Consider the following 17,545-nt stretch of genomic DNA (forward strand, 5'->3'; position numbering starts at 1 on the left):
TGGCACAGATAACACAGACTGGCCACCAGCAGGAGACACTTTTGCCGGGGCCAATTTATCTCAGAAGCAAACTGTCACTAAGTTTTTCAGCGCAAGTATCAACTAGATTGCACTGTCTTCTTAGCTGATTGGGTTTAAGCAATAATCTTGCACTTTTAAAGAATGACAAGGGTGAATTTTCCTTTTGTGAAATGGTTCGTACCCCGAGCCAACAACTCTCCCAGAGCATTTTTGAAATAATGCAGCTGGTATAACAGAACAGGAGATCAAGCTCGACATAAAAATTTGATCTTTTGCAAAGACACTGGCACAAACAGTCTCTTTTTCTCACTTCTTTGTCCACGTAGTGCAAGTGCAAGTTCTGTCTAATGAGATGCGGGAATCTTACACTCTCGTTTCAAAGAGTGAGGGTTTTATTTATTCAGTGGCATCTACTCTGTACAAAGGCGATGTCTGGTGAGATCAGACCAGAGTTTGGCCATGAGAAAGAGCCACAGTTAAAGGTGACCTCTTCCGAGGATCATCGCAACCTCTGTGAGGATCAGGTCTGGTTCATTTTTCCACACCGTAGCTTTTAGGAGTGCTGATTTCAATTATTCAGAGACGTAGGAATGAAAACAGACTCTGTTGTGGTCCCATTAAAAAAAAGAACTTTAAGGCTTGTGTGAATGGAATTGATGGGCTTTCAACTTTGTTGAACTGTAGCATCAAACCATAATAAATAACAAAAATAACAATAATAATTTCTGCATTTAATCATTAGTTATTATTAATTTCTGGTTCTCTTTTACAGATTGTCTTTCTTCCATCTTCCTCCCCTCACTCACAACCAGTTGGACAGACAGCTGCCCCTCCCTGAGACTGGTTCTGCTGGAAGTTTCTTCCTGTTAAAAGGGAGTCTTTCCTTCCCACTGTTGCCAATGCACTTGCCATATGATTGTTGGAGTTTTCTCTGTTTTAATTGCATTATTGTAGGGTCTTTACCTTACAATATAATGTGCCTTGAGTCAGCTGTTGTTGTGATTTGGCATTGCATAAATAAAACTGAACTGAATCAAATCTGTAGCACAAACTTGGGTGGGCTGTACCACACAGAAAGCCACATATTAGTCTGGAAATCAATTAAAAATGCTTCAAAATTGAACATGAAAACAAAGCCTGCTCCAGTGACTAGTCAATTAAATAAATCAATTAGGGGGATGATTTATTTAAAAAGAAATAGCCCAAGTAGAGATGTTATAAAAGGGGAAAACTATCAACAGAGGCTAAAACTATATTTTTTACCAGGCTGTAAAAATGCATTAAGCTATAAAGTTGCACATATTTACATAGAAGTCTGCGGAGCTGACTTTCCTTTTTGCGTAGCTTCATCTGGCACCTTGCCACTGCAGTTTTTGCTACTTTCGCATTGCAGCTCTGGAGGTTGGTCCTTGCTTACTACACCTACTGGTGCTATACAATAACATATAGTTTCGCTTGCTAGCTTTGCCTTCTTAATGCAAATGCATTTTCTCATGACGCTAGAATTTGCATCAACTCAATGTACTGAATTGAATTTCCCAAAAATGAGACAATTAATGGAGAGTTGAAAATCTCCACCAGCATCCCCATTTTATACTGATACTGATCAATAATCCACTGCTGCTTCATAACAGGACAAACTGAACGACATCCTGATATCCCGCCATTATCTGCTGTCATCCAAACTACACATCTGCTAATGAGTCTAAGACGCCTTATTGTTAAATATAGGTTAAAAGCTACTTTTAGCTGCTCCCTTATCCACAAGAGGTCATAACAATGTGCCACAGCTTTAATTTGGCAGATTTTTGTGTCAGCTGAACTTCCTGATGAACTCCAATTTGTGTCTCTTTCCATGATCGACCAGGGGGTTTTTTTTCTAGCTAGATGAATCTGTAAACCACCACATTATGGAGTCATGAAGTCAGTATCATAGGGAACAAGGTCCACGGTGGCTCTTTAGGTTCAGTAACTGTGTTTTGATAAGAATTTATGCATTTAATGTTAAATATCAAGAAATCTTCCAGTGACATCATCAGCAGTTAATTTTTCAGGGTTCTGCATGTCCCACACTCGAAAACATCTGCAAATATTGCACATTTATTGCAGGTTTGCAGGTTAGTGCTGTTCATTTGGGCTGATTGCAACCTGTCGATCAGTGGCCTCAAAGCAGAATTTTGAACACCAACTACAGTTTATAGCAGTTTTTTAAATCATTAGAATTAGGCTGCGATACTTTTTTCGAGGCATGACAAACATGAATTACATTTATTACCCAGACTTTAAAGAACACACTTCATCCTGCTGTTTTTCCTGTTGTTTGTAGTTAAATAAGTGTGCTCTGTTTTGCCTTTAGATTTCTTTTAGACTTATCTTTCAGAATAGTCACATGTCATGCCACGGGGTGGGCAGCTGACTTACTTGCAAGCTGAGTCAGACAGCAAGGAAATGAAGCAAATAATGGCTTGATTTGGAACACTTGAGCAGCATACGGCAGGTGGAAACAAGGGGGGAGGCTCTAATTCTGCTCTCCAGCCAGCTGGTCCTAAAGCAGGGCTGCAGCCAAGCTCGCTGACCGCTCTGTTTCCCACTGAGCTTTTTCAGCGGAAGGAACTGTGCCAAGAGGTGTGGCACCTCTCTTCAAATCACCTCTCTCTCTCTCTCTCTCACTCTCTCCAGTGTATAATCGTAACATAATCATGCCCACTACATCTATTGATCTGTTCACAGCACACTTCCACTGAAGCAGCCAAATAGTATCCTTAGGCGAAGCACTTGCCAAGAGAGATATGATGACACCAATTAGATTACACTGATATTCAAATACACAATGGATTTATGTGGTGTGGGCTCACGTCTTAGGCTTATTTAGCCGATCTTGGAGCTTGGTAATTTATCTAGTTGTCGCGCTGTCCCAGAAGTCCCTCAATGTCATACTAATTAATTATTTATCATTACCTAAACGCACTAATTAATTGTCAGTTTAAGGGCATGCTTTTATGGAAGACATATTCAATCTGTCTCTGGGGATCACTTTCATATACCACATACCAATTATTTATTAATATCCTGCTAATTCTCTTTAGAGTAGACAAAGTGAAGGTCAAACAAGAAGAAAAAAGCACGGCGATTTCTCAGTGAGGCCCACTGACATTTATCCCTTCCAGTGGACTTTTAAGATTTGTTTAGAAGGATGCTGTTAGCCCCCTCCCCCCCCCCCCCTCTCCAAGTGAATGTCAAGGACATGCATAAACAGCGATGCCATAGTTCATTACTGGTCATATTTATTCCAAGACGCTGCCCTTATCACAGTGTTTGTAATTAAACAGATGAGATCACAGTTAAAGAAAGAAGAAAGACAAAGATGTGTCATTTTCTGTCTCCAAGCTCCTGGGGTTTGCCTAATGAATAAGCTATTTGTCTTTTTCTGCCACGATGCATGTTACATGTATTTCGTCGCGTCGTAAGATCAGACAATCACATTATGAGTGGGTGTAATTATCGCAGCCTCCCCTGAGTTGGCATTAGACTACAGCCGCACGCAGACATCTGGTATTCAAATAATTGGCACACTTAGAAAGGGTGCGTGGCATTTTACAGATGTTCTCGTGAACCATTTAAAATTTGTCGAGACACCCATTAGTTGGATCTGAGATGATTAAACGTGAAAAATAAATCTATTCGAGAATTAAAGAAATCCTGGTCTGCAAATGCTCAGCCTCCTTTTTAACCACACCTTCAATTCCACATTTCTGAAGCATAATAAAAAATAGAGACAAAAAAAAAGGAAAAAAAAAAAAAAAAGAGTTTATAAACAAATCTGATAATGCATAATGTAATCAATTTCAAAACACACACAAAAAAAGTTCCCAAAAATTAAAATCTTTGCCTATTGTCTACCAGTTGGTTGCAAAAACTCCCTGGAATTGGTCACTACATGCAAAACCCCCCAATCAACTCAATCATAAGGAAATCACTGTTTTTTTTTTCCTAGTCCCACGATGGTTGCTATTCTGTTTTTCCTCTGAGCCATTAGCTTTATGTTGAGGTCAGCCTCGTACTCTGACTGTGAGGATAAGGCTACACCAAATGTCAGCTCATCCCTGTGTTGGTGTTCTCCCTGCAACGTAATCAATGCTGCCCCAGTATCATCACTACAACTGATCAGCCATGCTTTTGTTATAGCTTTGAAACCTGGTAGAAAAAAAGACTACACACGCAAAGCATTCAGGGCTTTGTGCCAGAAGGCCAAGCCAAAAACACTGTGGATCTCTCTAAACACAAACCATTTCATAAAAAGTTAAGTAGTTTTTTGTAGCTTTGCATAACTAACATGCGTCTGAAAAATGAAAATATTTTTGTAAACAGAAAATAAGAGGTTCACCGAGTCACCAAATGGGACACACACCCGAGTTTTCAAGCTGGTCAGGTGCTGAAGCAACATTAATATGACTTTGTAGGAACAACAGCAACATACCGACACCAGACAAACATGGTAGCACAACAGATTTTTCAGAATACACATGACTCCCAATGCTACAATAACAGCATGGTTAAGATTTATATGTGTGCTCCAGAGTAATCTTTAAAACATTGTACAATCAGCAAAGATGTCATGCTAACAGATGAGAAAAATAATATGGGCTAAAGTATTACCTGGAAATGAAACGCAGAGCTCCCAGGGATAGCCAAAAAGGTTGGTACTCGTCTTCTACATCCATAATGCTTTGCAGTATTTGTCTCATAAATAAAAGCATTTTATATGGTCTAAGTAAAATCTAGGACAGAGGGCTATTAATGGCCAAGGGACTCCTCTCCTGGGGCAGCAGTGTTAATCGGAGCAATAGGTCTCCTTCCTGCTGGATCAATGTCAGCACAAATTTCAGATTGCTTTCCTGATGCGCGCCAAGTTATCTGTGATTCAACTTTAATAGGATATTGAACGGAGCCAGCATTTAGGGAGCAGAGCCGTATTTCACTTTATTGACAATCAAATGCACACAACTTTCTCATTAGCATGCATTAAGAAAACAGAGAATTAATCTTGACAACACCATCGGATAACATGACGACAGTTACATGCTTGTTTAAGCAAACACGCCTAAGAGTGACTTGGTGATGGCGAGGTGAAAATATCGGTAAAAGCAGCTTGACAGACATTATACTGGACAAAAAGCTACTACTGTGCCAACTGAAGGAGAAGCATAAATTAAGAAAAAAGGGACGAGCACAGGTAGCGATGTTTCATTTATATTTAGAAAACACGCCATCCACAATATCATCTTCAATGTTTCAAGACCTGAGTGCATCATGGCTTCCCCCTCTGTCATTTTGGATAAAATCACGCGTTTCCGCCTGAACGCCACTTCAAAGATTTGTAGTGCATAAATATAGTGTCTCTGTCGTGCTGGGGAAAAAAAAAAAAAAAGAGGTCGAGATGTTTCAACATTTACTTGACTTACAAATCACCAAAGCTACCAGACAATGTGAGTTGAATATCCATCATCGCATTCTTTAAAATTACACAGAAGCAGATGCATAAATATACAGTAACAGCTATTTAAATGCTACGTTGAAATGATACTAGAAATCCCCATTGGCGTGACTCTCCTTTTTAAACAGGCTTATTTCACTGTAATGCATTTGCTCTGACACTTGCAATCCAAAAAGCAACGCTTGGATAACAAAACGAGTGGTGGCAATTCAAACTGGCCGTGCTAAATCAGATGACATTTCACCACACCTGAAGGTCAAGTGTTTTGTCAGCAGAGGACAGACCCAGATGATAAAGCTGCCAACATCAGGTGAAAGATTTGATGTCGTCATATTACCAAAACAGGGGCGTGAAAGTATTGTGTTTAAGAAGAAATCCTGGCTGGGTGACGGCTGCTTTTTCTGCACTGAGGGAAAAAGAAGGGGATGCTCAAGGTACATACTAATGTGCAGCATGTGCTACAAGTGGAGAAAATGTTTGAATGACTGTATTTTTGCCCTTTGCATTCACAATTTCTTTTACATTAAATTGGCAATGCCTTGTTTTTATATTGAAACTTGCAATTTAATTGTAATTTAAGTGTCATTACAAGTTAATAGCCGGTGTCTGAATTGATCATATTAAGGACATCCCCTTGCTTTGATTTCATACACATATATAACTGATAATAGCTATAAAAGAAGTGTTTTTAGAGAATGGTTTTTGACTACCAGCCCTCAATATTTGAAACTTTGTCCATGTTTAAAACAGGCATCAACCACTGCAACAGTAACTGTAATTTTATATATAAATAAGGACACATAACTATCTTCACAAAATGTACCCAATGAAAATGTAAACACTGTACTGCTCTAGTTAGCTTAAAACCATAGAAATCTTGGGTGTTGTTTGATTAACATTCTGTCAGTATGCTGGTGCATGCATTATAAACAACTGGATAAAGGCAAAGAAAACAAAGTGATAAAAGCCGTATCTTTTCTGTTACAGCATACATAAACAATGTAAACAACATCGATCATGGCCTTACATATATTACGGTTGAGCAGCTAGGAACCAGCTTGAGTTCCCAAGTGTAAGTGACAGCTGAACTGTGTTGAAAATCTCAGTTAAATTTTTAAAAACATATCCTTCTTTCATCTCCTCTTAAAAGTTTTGAATAAGGACTTCCAGGAACTGTGAAAAAGCTTCTCCTGTCAGTGTGTGAAGGTAACGCCAGCTCAGCCGGCTACAGTGCAGACCTGTCAACAGTGAGTTGTCAGCAAAACCAACAGCTTTTCCATTATGATATTCAGCAAATATGGTTGTATAGTGCTATATCCGAAGGTTGTGAGCACAGAAGTTGACTGATTGGTTCATAAAAGATGAGGTTGTGAGGATCTGAACAGAAATTATGGTGTTTTAGTTGATCACATTCATCCAGAAATAAATTTGGTTTAAATGTGTTGTTTATACATAATGTGCACTGGTTCACTTCATAGAACATATTTGCAGACAGATGATTCCCACTCGGCTCTGTAGCCGACTGGACAACCAGGGTACAGATGAATTCTTCTCATCTCTGGATATTATGAATCGAGTGGCTCTGTTCTAGCTGTCTAAGCTGTGTCTACAGCAGTGCAGTTGCTCTTGAAAAGGTGATATTGGTGGAAAATTTTTAATCTTTCCCTCCAAGCTGCAGCCTATAAAACTGCATAAAGACTTAACAAAGGTCCCTCCACAGCAAATGGTCTCAAAGATGGCCACCAGGAGCTATTGGCATTAGGAAAGCATTAGCTTGAATAATTCAGCATTTTCTATCAGAGCATACTGTTCTATAGGCAGGGCGTACATTATTAAGCAATATACAATGTAAGGAACCGATATTAAACTGAGGTTAAAAAATGCATTTAGTGCTTTTGCTGGAAAGCCGGCCCCGAAGCCGTTTGACTAATCATTGCTCGTGTCTCCTGAGAGGAAACAACAAGGTATACCAAAAATCATCATACTGGAAGGGCTGCTCAGGTGGTGCACAAAACAAACTCAGATTCTGACAAAATATCACACCTGTCATAACACCTTAGCGTTTATGTACTAGACTTCTAACCTTGTTTGCATTAACTGTAGGAAACAGTAACGAGGGAAACTGAGTGTAGAATAAAAAAAAGAAAGCAAAAGGATATTAATAAGCATGCTTGTTGAGAAAACATTGCATATGTGGACGCAAACTCTAAAAAGCAGCAAGGGGCACAGCCAAGTGTGTGACATTAGACATAATTCAGAATAAGGGCCAAGTGTCCAGCCAAGCGGATAGACAAGGCCCTCATGTTCAGACTGTGCCAGGGGTAAATATTCGGTATGACATTTGTGCTGCGTGCGATTTCCATCGGCTGAATTGTAGCCGACTGACATTTTTATCCAAGTAACGCTGGCCACGATTTCTCCACTTCTGTCTATTTAAAATATCAGACAGAATGGGACTGCACACATCGAGACCACCTAACAGTAGAAGTAGCAATGCAACGACAGCCTCAGAAACAGCCGCAGTTTTCATTTAGTATTCAAAGATTTCATCTAATTTACTTTTTAGTTTTCCTCCCTTGTTTCAATGAAGTTTTATTTCGGAAATACATCAGTTTTACTTCATTTTGAAGTCAGGATGGCTTCAAATAGTAAAACAGTTATTAAATTATATTAAAAAGTAGGTTTGCCATATCTATGCACAATCATTTGCCAGTGAAATGGAAACTTTGAATAGTTTTTAGTAAAAACTGAATTGCATTTCTGGTTGAAATACCATCTACACTTTAGTGGTAACATTAAACCAATGCACCAGTGTGCATTATTTCATATATTCTGCTAGACATCCATGGTATACTATACAGAAAGTCACTACAGCTGTTTTCTGTCTTGTATTTCCCCTCCTAAAATCTTTTAAGACCTCATTACTGGGGGAGTGGGGATGCATTTAAAAGATATTATGTTAGTCTTTCAGTTTAAATTACAATCCACAAATGGCTGCCAGAAGGCATGCTCTTATGTTAAATACAAATTTTGGTCCATACTAAAATTATCCCACAAAAATAAATTCTTTGAAACCTTTAATTTGGTAGCTCAAGCCCATGATCTCAAGTAATATCAGTCCTATGAGACATTTTTTTCCAGTGTTTTAGGATGAGGCTTTAAAAGAACAAAGAGAAAACCAAGACACTTTTGTGTTGTTTATTTTACCACCACTGTAGCATTGCAGTTTTCATAAAACCAATGTTTTCTTTTTCAGAACTCTACGTTACTTTCTACTGATTAAAGTAATGCAAGTGTATAAAACAGAATTACTTTGTAAGGTGTCTCTGTTTGTTTTGTCTACCTGCATGTGCTATCTCTCTCAAAGTAATTAAATCTTGGGGGGATGAAGAAGCACCAACCCATTATGTGGTGGCCTAAAAGCAAGCTTGGTTAATTTTTCAGAGGAATTTCCACTAATGTATTCAGAGCCCAGGAAACATGACAAAATAAAAGGCTCACATTGGCAGCTAGGAAGACAAGTGTAGATTTAAAGTGTCTCGGCCAAAGACTTTCATAATCATACTTATCTTCACAGTGAATGCCATTCATCATTACTGCAATGTATTTTAAAAAGCCTTATTATGACACATGTGCAAAAATACTTCATTAAACTTTACTCAAGAAAATGCATACTTAAATAACTGATTAACTTTTTCCAAAATCACTGCTTAATGAGGGTTCTTTAAAAAAAACAAAAAAACAAAAAAAAAAACCCAGAGGAACAGCAGCAGCAGTACTGAGGGTAGTGCTGTGGTTAAGCTGTATGGGTAAGTCTATGGGTATTTGGACAGTGACACAATGTTTGTAATTTTACCTCTGTACACTACAACAATCAATCAAGATGCAATTCAAGTGCAGACTCCCAGGTTTAATTCGAGGGTTTCAACAAAAGTATTGCATCAACTGTTTAGGAATTAGAGCTACTTTTATACACAGTCAACATTTTCAGAGTCTCTAAAGCAGGGGTGCCCAATCCCGGTCCTCGAGAGCTACCGTCCTGCAGCTTTTAGATGCATCCCTACTCCAACACAGCTGAATCAAATGGTTTGATCTCTTCAGCATGCCATCATGTTTGTCAAAGGCCTGACAACAAGCCATTCATTTGATTCAGGTGTGTGGGAACAAGGATGCATCTAAAAGCTGCAGGACGGTAGCTCTCGAGGACCGGGATTGGGCACCCCTGCTCTAAAGTAATTGGAAATTTTTGGTGAGGCCTGTACTCACATTATTCCATGACAAAATAAGTAGACAAAGAGCAGGAGTTTAAGTGTTGAACTTTTGGTAGCTGGATCTCCAGAAAGCAATGTTGATGCAAATAAAGGAAGCATTATTAGGCTGGAAAAAAAAAAAAAAAAAAAACCCCAAACAAACAAACCAAAACACTAGTGCCGTAAGCGTTAATCTCGTTAAAATGACGTTAACGCCATACCCGCATTAACGGGGCAAACCCCAGTTAGCGAGTTCGCACCGAACGCACGGGGCTAATCCATTAATGAGCTAACCACGCTAACACGTTGACACCGTGCATGCACTGGACAATCCATGCTAACTCGCTAATGGAAATTTGCCGCGTTAATGCAGTTATGGCGTTAACGTCATTTTAACGAGAATAACGCTGACAGCACTAACAAAAACTGAAATAAAAAAAATAAAAAACCTTGCTCAGATCAGCAGTCTGTAAATTCTTAAAGCAAGTAATGCACTAACCAGGTCTGCAAAAACCAAACCTGAAGGACCATATACTGCAACTAAAGTGAATGATCACAGAATTGTTTCCAAGGTTAAAAAAAACAAAACAAAACGTTTTACAATATCTAGTCAAGTCCAGGACACTCTTAAGGAGGTAGGTGTCAAGGTCTACATGATTTAAATACAGCAGGTTTACAACAAGGTGCAAACCTCTGGTTACGCTGAAGAACACAAAGGCCAGAATAGATGATGTCAGAAAACATCTAAAAACAGCCTGGACATTTCAGGGGAAAAATTCTTTGAGCGGGTGAAATCAGAATCAACTTCTAGCAGATTTAAAAAAAAAAAAAATTAATTAATTAAAAAAGTATGGAGAAGGAAAGGCAGTGTTATGGTCTAACGCATACCTCACTGTCAAACATGGTAGAGGCTGTGTTATGGCATCGGTATGTATGGCTTCCAGTTTAATTGGGCCACTAGTGTTTATTGACTAGTGTTTTGTTTTCTTTAGGTCACGAGCAGTTGTCCAAGCATTTCACTACATATCGTACTGTGTATGACTGTGTACGTGACAAATAAAATTTGAATTTGAATTTGACTGCTGATAGAAGCAGCACACTCTCTTGTCATGTTCAGACAAATGCTATAAAACTAATCTGACAGACCCAAAGCATACCACAAAATCAACCCAAGAGCGAAAGTCTGCATTTGAATCATATCTCGAGTAACTGATTTAAAACCACTGTGGTGCTGTACTGAGGAAAAACTACACAAATTGTGGCATTTTTTCAAAAATCGATGGTGCAAACCGTGTTCATATTGCAGAAGAGCTGCAAGAGAAACTTTTTAAATTGGTAATGTGGACATACCCAACTTGAAAATATCACACCTGCTAATATGGAGAACATCTGCGATATGAAAATTGGGTAGACAGAAAAAGATTTTTGCTTAGATGCTCCATCACCTGCACAACGTGTAAACACATGGTTTATTTTTCAAGAAAAAGACTTCCATTTAATCTGGTGGAGCCTGAGGAGCGATACCCGTTTTAAGACCTGTTTGTAAGGGGGGGGGGGGGGGGGGGGGGGGGGGGGGAGTCCTATAGCTGTATGAAAAATATGCATTTTGGCTTTCAGATATGTCTGTAAATTTTATATTGCTTTATCAAAACGCTCTTTCCTCCTCATCTCAGCTCAGCTTTAGTCGTGAGTCATCTTATATTGCTCGATAATTTCTGCGCCCTTTAGGGGAAAGGTAGACAGTGTATATTGATTGATTTGGGTTGGATATTTGCTAAAACAAACAGATATCTTGTTCCAAAGATCAGATTCTTCACTAACTCTGGCAGCATTAACAAATGCAGCTGAGACTGGGCCCAAAACACAAGCACAAGATAATTAGTCACACCAGGCTTGGAGTAGGAAGGGCAGGGAAGCAATCTGACTGAAGGATGTATTGATCCTCTAGAGAGGGAGGGGCACCCAGTCAGGAGTCATGATCAATCTTGCAAGCCAACTCTCTCAATCTGTGATGAGACCTGTGTGTGTTTGTGTGGGGAAGTATTCCATCTACACTATACACCCTTTGGTACACATGTTTGTGTGTGGGTGCCTACGTGCATGCGTGTGTTGTGTGCAGCCACATTAACACTACCAACAGCTCAGTGTTATGACTTGTCAGAAAGAGACAAATGTCTGTGTGAGTAAAAGACTCCCAGGGGTTAGAGAAAGGGGGTTTAGCTGTACCACAACATCGGAAGCCTTTATCGTCGAGTTAAAAGCCACCGCCATCCCTGAGCCGCAGATTCTCCTCATCACGCCGAGCGCTCTAAACCGAGGCACAGTTAGAGGTTTTAAAACCAGCTCAGGGAGCGATGGAAAAGGTAAATCTTCCCAAATATAAACAGTTTGCATATTGGTGTTATCCATTGGCTGGTCACAGGTGGGTTTAATCTGATTAGACAGTGGTGATGCATATCAGGAGGAGCAACAGACCAAATGCACTGTAATTCATCTTCCTCTGATACACTGGAGGAGGAAGAGGAGGAGAAGGTGGGAAAGGAGTGCAGTGGCACTGAATTGGGTTGCAAAAGCAGCAGTCCCCCCTTTAGCCTCGAAAAAATATGCGATCAGTTTTTTGTTTTTTTTTTCCCTCCTGCATTTTGCAAGAAGAGTAAAAGATGATAAAAAAAGACAAGAAAAGAGTTGTTTGTTTATGGGTGGTGGAGGATGTAATAACACTCACCGCTGGCCTCTAGGGTTGAATCCGATATCAGACAGCATGTTAAGCTGCAGGGACTCCCACAGCAGTGGAACTGTAGATGGCTAATTGACAGGCTGTTGAAGACGAAGCCAGTCCAGATAGCCAGTCACTTTCACGCTCCCACACTCCTCGCTCTCCACCAGGAGGGAAGACGGCAGGCTGGGGGAGAAGAGTGTGTGTGTGTGTCTGTGTGTGTGCGTGTATGTGCTGTTACACTTTGGAGCCTCTAGGGAAGCGGATGTCACTCCTACAGTTATCTGCACATATACACAGATTTTCACACGAGCGCAAACACATACACACACACACACACATGCACACACACGTATATATAAGTGAGAATGAAATCCTGTAACTGAGTTTTTGCGGGGCTCAAAGACAACGCCAAAGGTCGGGGATGTATTTCTTGTTGTAACATGGAATGTCACACTCATGCAAGGGCTCAGGAGACACATTTTACACATCAGGCCCAAGTAGGAGATTGTGGAGACTGTGCACGGCTTCAGCATATCAGAAAAATGTAAAAACTTGTTTTGAAAGTCGGCTCTATGTGAATCCACGCCAGCTACATATAAAACTCTAAGTCTAGGTGTATGCCAGTTCTGTAGCTTGTTACCATCGAGACTTAAATTCGCTTCCCTATTTACGCTCTCACTATAATTTTTCATTGCCTCCCATCTTTCTCTCATGACCCACACAGGAGCAGTACAGTTATTGAGATCAACTCCCAATTATGTCTCTTTTGTGCCATTTTCTACATTATATTGATTTACATTAATGCGGCTTCGGATTTTGTTCTACTATGAAGGATATGACGGGGGAAGGGGGTGAAAATCATCTGTGGCTTACACCATTACACATTCAATTATCTATAAAACACACAATGGAGGCTTCAGTCAGTGAAATGACAAATTGCAGGCGGAGAGCTCTTCAGTGTTGTCCCCGTTAACCCAGGTTTTTATAGATCACCTCGCATGCCACCCTATAGCTGTTTAGTTATCTCCATGAATATATGCAGAAGGGATCTGTCCTTGCTGAGAGCAAAATCTGATAATGCAGCAGCAAACACAGCTGAGAGTCAGAGCAAACCAATTCAGAGCTCTGTTTAAAAAAAGCCAAAGGGCTCGCTGCTCATCTGTGCGACAGCACCACACAATAGATGAACAATTATTCAGAGTTAGACTGGAAGAAAAATATTAATCTATTTATTCATGGCTTGTTGAATCAGCTTTATCTTCTGTGATTAATCCAAGTCAATAATGTAATCTTTAATTATAAAGAATGGCCTTATTACCTACGTCAAATAATCACGCCGGTCCACGATGCTGGAAAGAGGAAAACAAATTTCTCTGCTACGTGATTATGTATTTTTCTGCCATGAATTAGAGAAGCCAGACCTTTTTTTTTCCTTATATTTATTTGACTCTTTCATCAGTGAATGCACAGAGGGCAAGTCATGATTTCTGAAATAAACAAACTTAAAAAAAGAGAGAAAAATATTGATATATTTTTGAGATTTTAGTGTTTTTGCAGAAACCGTTTCAGTCATGGCTATTTAGATTTGGGATTTTATAGTAATTCAAATAAAAAAACTAAAAGATATAATAAAGATTCTGAGAGAAAAATAAAAGGAAAACTGGAAACCGGAGGTCTATTACACAGAACACGGTCTGGTTACAGAAAAGCTCAAATGTCAGAAAATGTCACAATTATTTTTCATCATACAATTTTCCCAAGAGTCCCGCATCCATGAAGCTTTTATCAAAATATAACATCTGGAGCTCCCAGAATGATCAATCAAAAGAAAATACATTTCGATCCTGAAGCAGGGCCCTATACGAGGAAGAATAATGACCAGTTTGTGCAGGACTCTAGTTTTTTTGAACATGCTTGCATGTGATTAATAGCACATCACCTGTAATAATGGCCTTCTTGCTGCATGCAATTTCTAGTTAGAAATATACACGTGCACAAATAAAAACAGAGGCACGCATGCATGTAAATGAGCTTCACTGGCATTGTCCTGTTTTGCGTTCTGCCCACCAGTCTGATCCCACAACTCCCAGTCCTTCCTCTCTTTGCACTCCCAGTGCAGATTCCCACCAGGACTCAGAGTAAGTGATTTTTCATGCGTGGCGGCAGCAAGTAGTCTGTAACAAATCTAACTGACAGCCCCTGAAAATGCAGATCACATAGTTGACAGAGAGGAAACAGCAGCTTAGGGAACTTCCAACAGGATCCTAATCTGTGATGAAGTCACCCAGTGTCCAAAGAGAGCTACAGGACGTTTCATCGACATGGAACAGACATTTCCTGGATGTCAGAATTGTCTGCTAATTAATGTACTCGGAGAGGAGTGAGTGTCAAAGTGTCAGAGGATATTGCCGTCAAACCTGCCAGAAGCACGTTACAAACTTTTAGAGTCGCGATGCTGCATCAGACTGAATACTGCAAAACTTTTTGGGTACCCTGAGGAGCACAACATTTTCTTTTGCTCGACAGAACAACTGAGAACATTTTCTGGAGGGGAATCCACGCTCATGTCACAGGTAATTTTATGTGTATATGTAAAAGGCTGCCTTGCCAACAAAATAAAGAAAAAATAAATACCGTGCTAGAGTGTCGGAGAAATCAAATGAGAAGCAGAGAGACGTCATTATTTCTTCAGCGTAATTTGGCACATCAGACATAATGTAGTGCCATCTCTGTGATAAGACAGAATCTTCAGGTCTCAGAAAGGTGAGCATATCAATGTTCAACATACCCTATTAAGACTTGACATCCCCACTTTATCATCACTAAAGCAATTGCATATTCCTATTCCTGCAGGAGAGATGGGGAAATCCATCTCCTGCAAGGACAGTGCCTTTAATAAATAGTGCACAGAACACAGGCACAAACTCTCCCTCTTTCACCTGATCCTCTCTCTCTTTCCATCTCTCTCTCTCTCTCACACACAGACACACACACACTTTCCCTCTCATGGAAATTGTTTCATTCCTTTTAGTCAATCTGGCTAATGCAAAAATCATGTATGTCAGTCTTTAAATATTTAATCTTAACAGCAGCGAGATTGAAATACAACGTTGAAGAAGCATTACTCCTTCCTTCCGTCCTGAAAGGTACAAGAGCCCAGCGAGAGGGAGAGCGAGAGAGAGGCAGGCAGCTGCTCTGCAATGTCAGGAAGAGAGAGTGGAAGCGACAGGGAGAGATGGAAAAGAGAGGAAGAAGAGACTCGGCTATTTTTGATGGCAATTTTGTTGCCATGCACTCTCAGCTAGTAGGGTTGGAGGCAGCACTAAAGCGCAGTTTGCCTTGGAAAAGTACACAACCACATACAACAGCTCTCTGTTTTTCTTCTTTGGGAGCAGCCTTTGTTCTTTGACATAATAGATTCTAGTGGAGGCACGGCTGAAGAGAAACACTGTTGCTGCTTAGAACTTAGTGAGAAGAGATACAGCTCGATGACTGAACAAAAGACATGAATCTTGCATGCAGAACTGTACCGTGGGAACCACATGGCCCCAAGAGATGAGTAGAAACACAAAGAGAATTTAAACCGCTCGTCTTAACGAGATCCTACCGCTTTCATCCTTACAGGTAGTTTTGTGTGAACAAGGATATTGTTCACTTACACACTTGTGGCCCCTTTAATGTTTCAAATACTTGTTTAACAACAATAAAAGCTTTTTTCTGAAGCCAATAAATCACAACTGAGTGGTGTCACTTTGTAAGAGCGAGCAAAACACAAAACTTTGGGAAACTTTTACACTCACCACAGTGAAGTCCTCGGCTGAGCAGTTCTGTCCACTAAAATTACAGCTCATGAGCATCTCTTCTAACTGATGTCCTGTCCTGTTGAAAATGTCCTGCATGTCAGGAGCAGGATACATTAAATCAGTGGGTTTGTGCCCGTCCCTGTTTTTGGGGGGCAGACCTGTCAAGTTAGCCAGGTGGTAGATGTCAGCATCGGTGAGCGCTGAGAAGCGAAAGCGGTTTATGTTGCAGATGGTCACAGCGGGGAAAACCATCTCGGGGGTCGCCTCTTCATTCAGAGCTGTGACGTGAGGGTGCTCCAGGTAAGAGATGGCACACTTAGCTGCTTGGTACAGAAAGAGTGCCAGTGAAGTCAAAAAGGCAAGAGCCCAGAGAGTCTGCCGGATGCCCAGCCGACCAGAGACAAAGATATGGTTAATCCCATGAAGGGAGCAGGAGTTAGCAAACCCGGCCAGGTCCTTGGCCGGAGGTGTGCAGCTCTCCTCGATCAGGCTCTCCTTGTCCCCATCCTGCTTGCTTTTCTGCTTCTCATCCTCCTCTGCAAATTTGATTTTGCAAACAAATTCGATAGGCATGGGGGCAGCCAGGTCTGCGTTTTGGTTTTGTTTTTGATGACAGCTATAAGCCCTGGATCACTTCTCTCCCACTTCCTCGCCTTTTGTCGTCTGTGCAGGAAACAACTCCAAAAAGAAAAAGACGGGAGAGAGTTTGTTGCTGCTGCTGTCGCTGCTGCCTGTGCTGTGACTGATAGTGCTGCTGCTGCTTCTGCTGCCACGGCTCCTAGTGACTACAGCGCTGCTGCTGCTGTGCTGCTACTGCTCTGAACGCTTGTCTCACTACTTGATCAGCTCACACAGTCTCGCTTATCAGCAGTAATACAGCTGTCAAAAAAATAAATAAATAAATAAAAAAAAACCCTTGCACACAGCCTCAGACCCACAGATGAAAATGCAGCATTTTGAGTCGGGCTAAAATAAGAACAGGGCACTTAATAATTCACGAGAAGGTAACATTGTCATTATTTCCTCCTCACTGGCGCGAGTCGCAACTTCCCCCGGTCATCCCCATGCTTCCCCGCTGACAGACCACCTCCTGCTTAATCCACTTGTTTGGATGGTGCTTTCACTTCTCAACCTGAATAAAGTTGGTGTCAGAGGTTCTCCTGGCAAACATCTGGTGTTTGATGTGAATTGCAGAGGGTCACGGCATTTTCATGCCACACTGAATAAGGTCTCTAGAGAATGCCTAATTGAAACAATA

At 40.6% G+C, this 17,545-nt stretch overlaps 1 protein-coding gene across 1 annotated transcript in view; it reads right to left on the reverse strand.

Annotated features, from left to right (window-relative positions):
• asic4a (acid-sensing (proton-gated) ion channel family member 4a) overlaps positions 1-17,161 on the reverse strand; it is a 100,873-nt gene extending 83,712 nt beyond the window's left edge. Inside the window, exon 1 of the mRNA XM_085434375.1 lies at positions 16,285-17,161. Coding sequence (XP_085290501.1) covers positions 16,285-16,860 — 576 coding nt within the window. The 5' untranslated portion in view covers positions 16,861-17,161. The remainder of the gene's footprint in view (positions 1-16,284) is intronic.
• Positions 17,162-17,545: the final 384 nt, after the last annotated feature.

This window comes from Copadichromis virginalis, linkage group LG16, assembly GCF_057382275.1.
Source record: "Copadichromis virginalis isolate Kocher_CV1m ecotype Utaka linkage group LG16, C_Virginalis_male_GT1.1, whole genome shotgun sequence".
Taxonomy (NCBI): Eukaryota; Metazoa; Chordata; class Actinopteri; order Cichliformes; family Cichlidae; genus Copadichromis; species Copadichromis virginalis.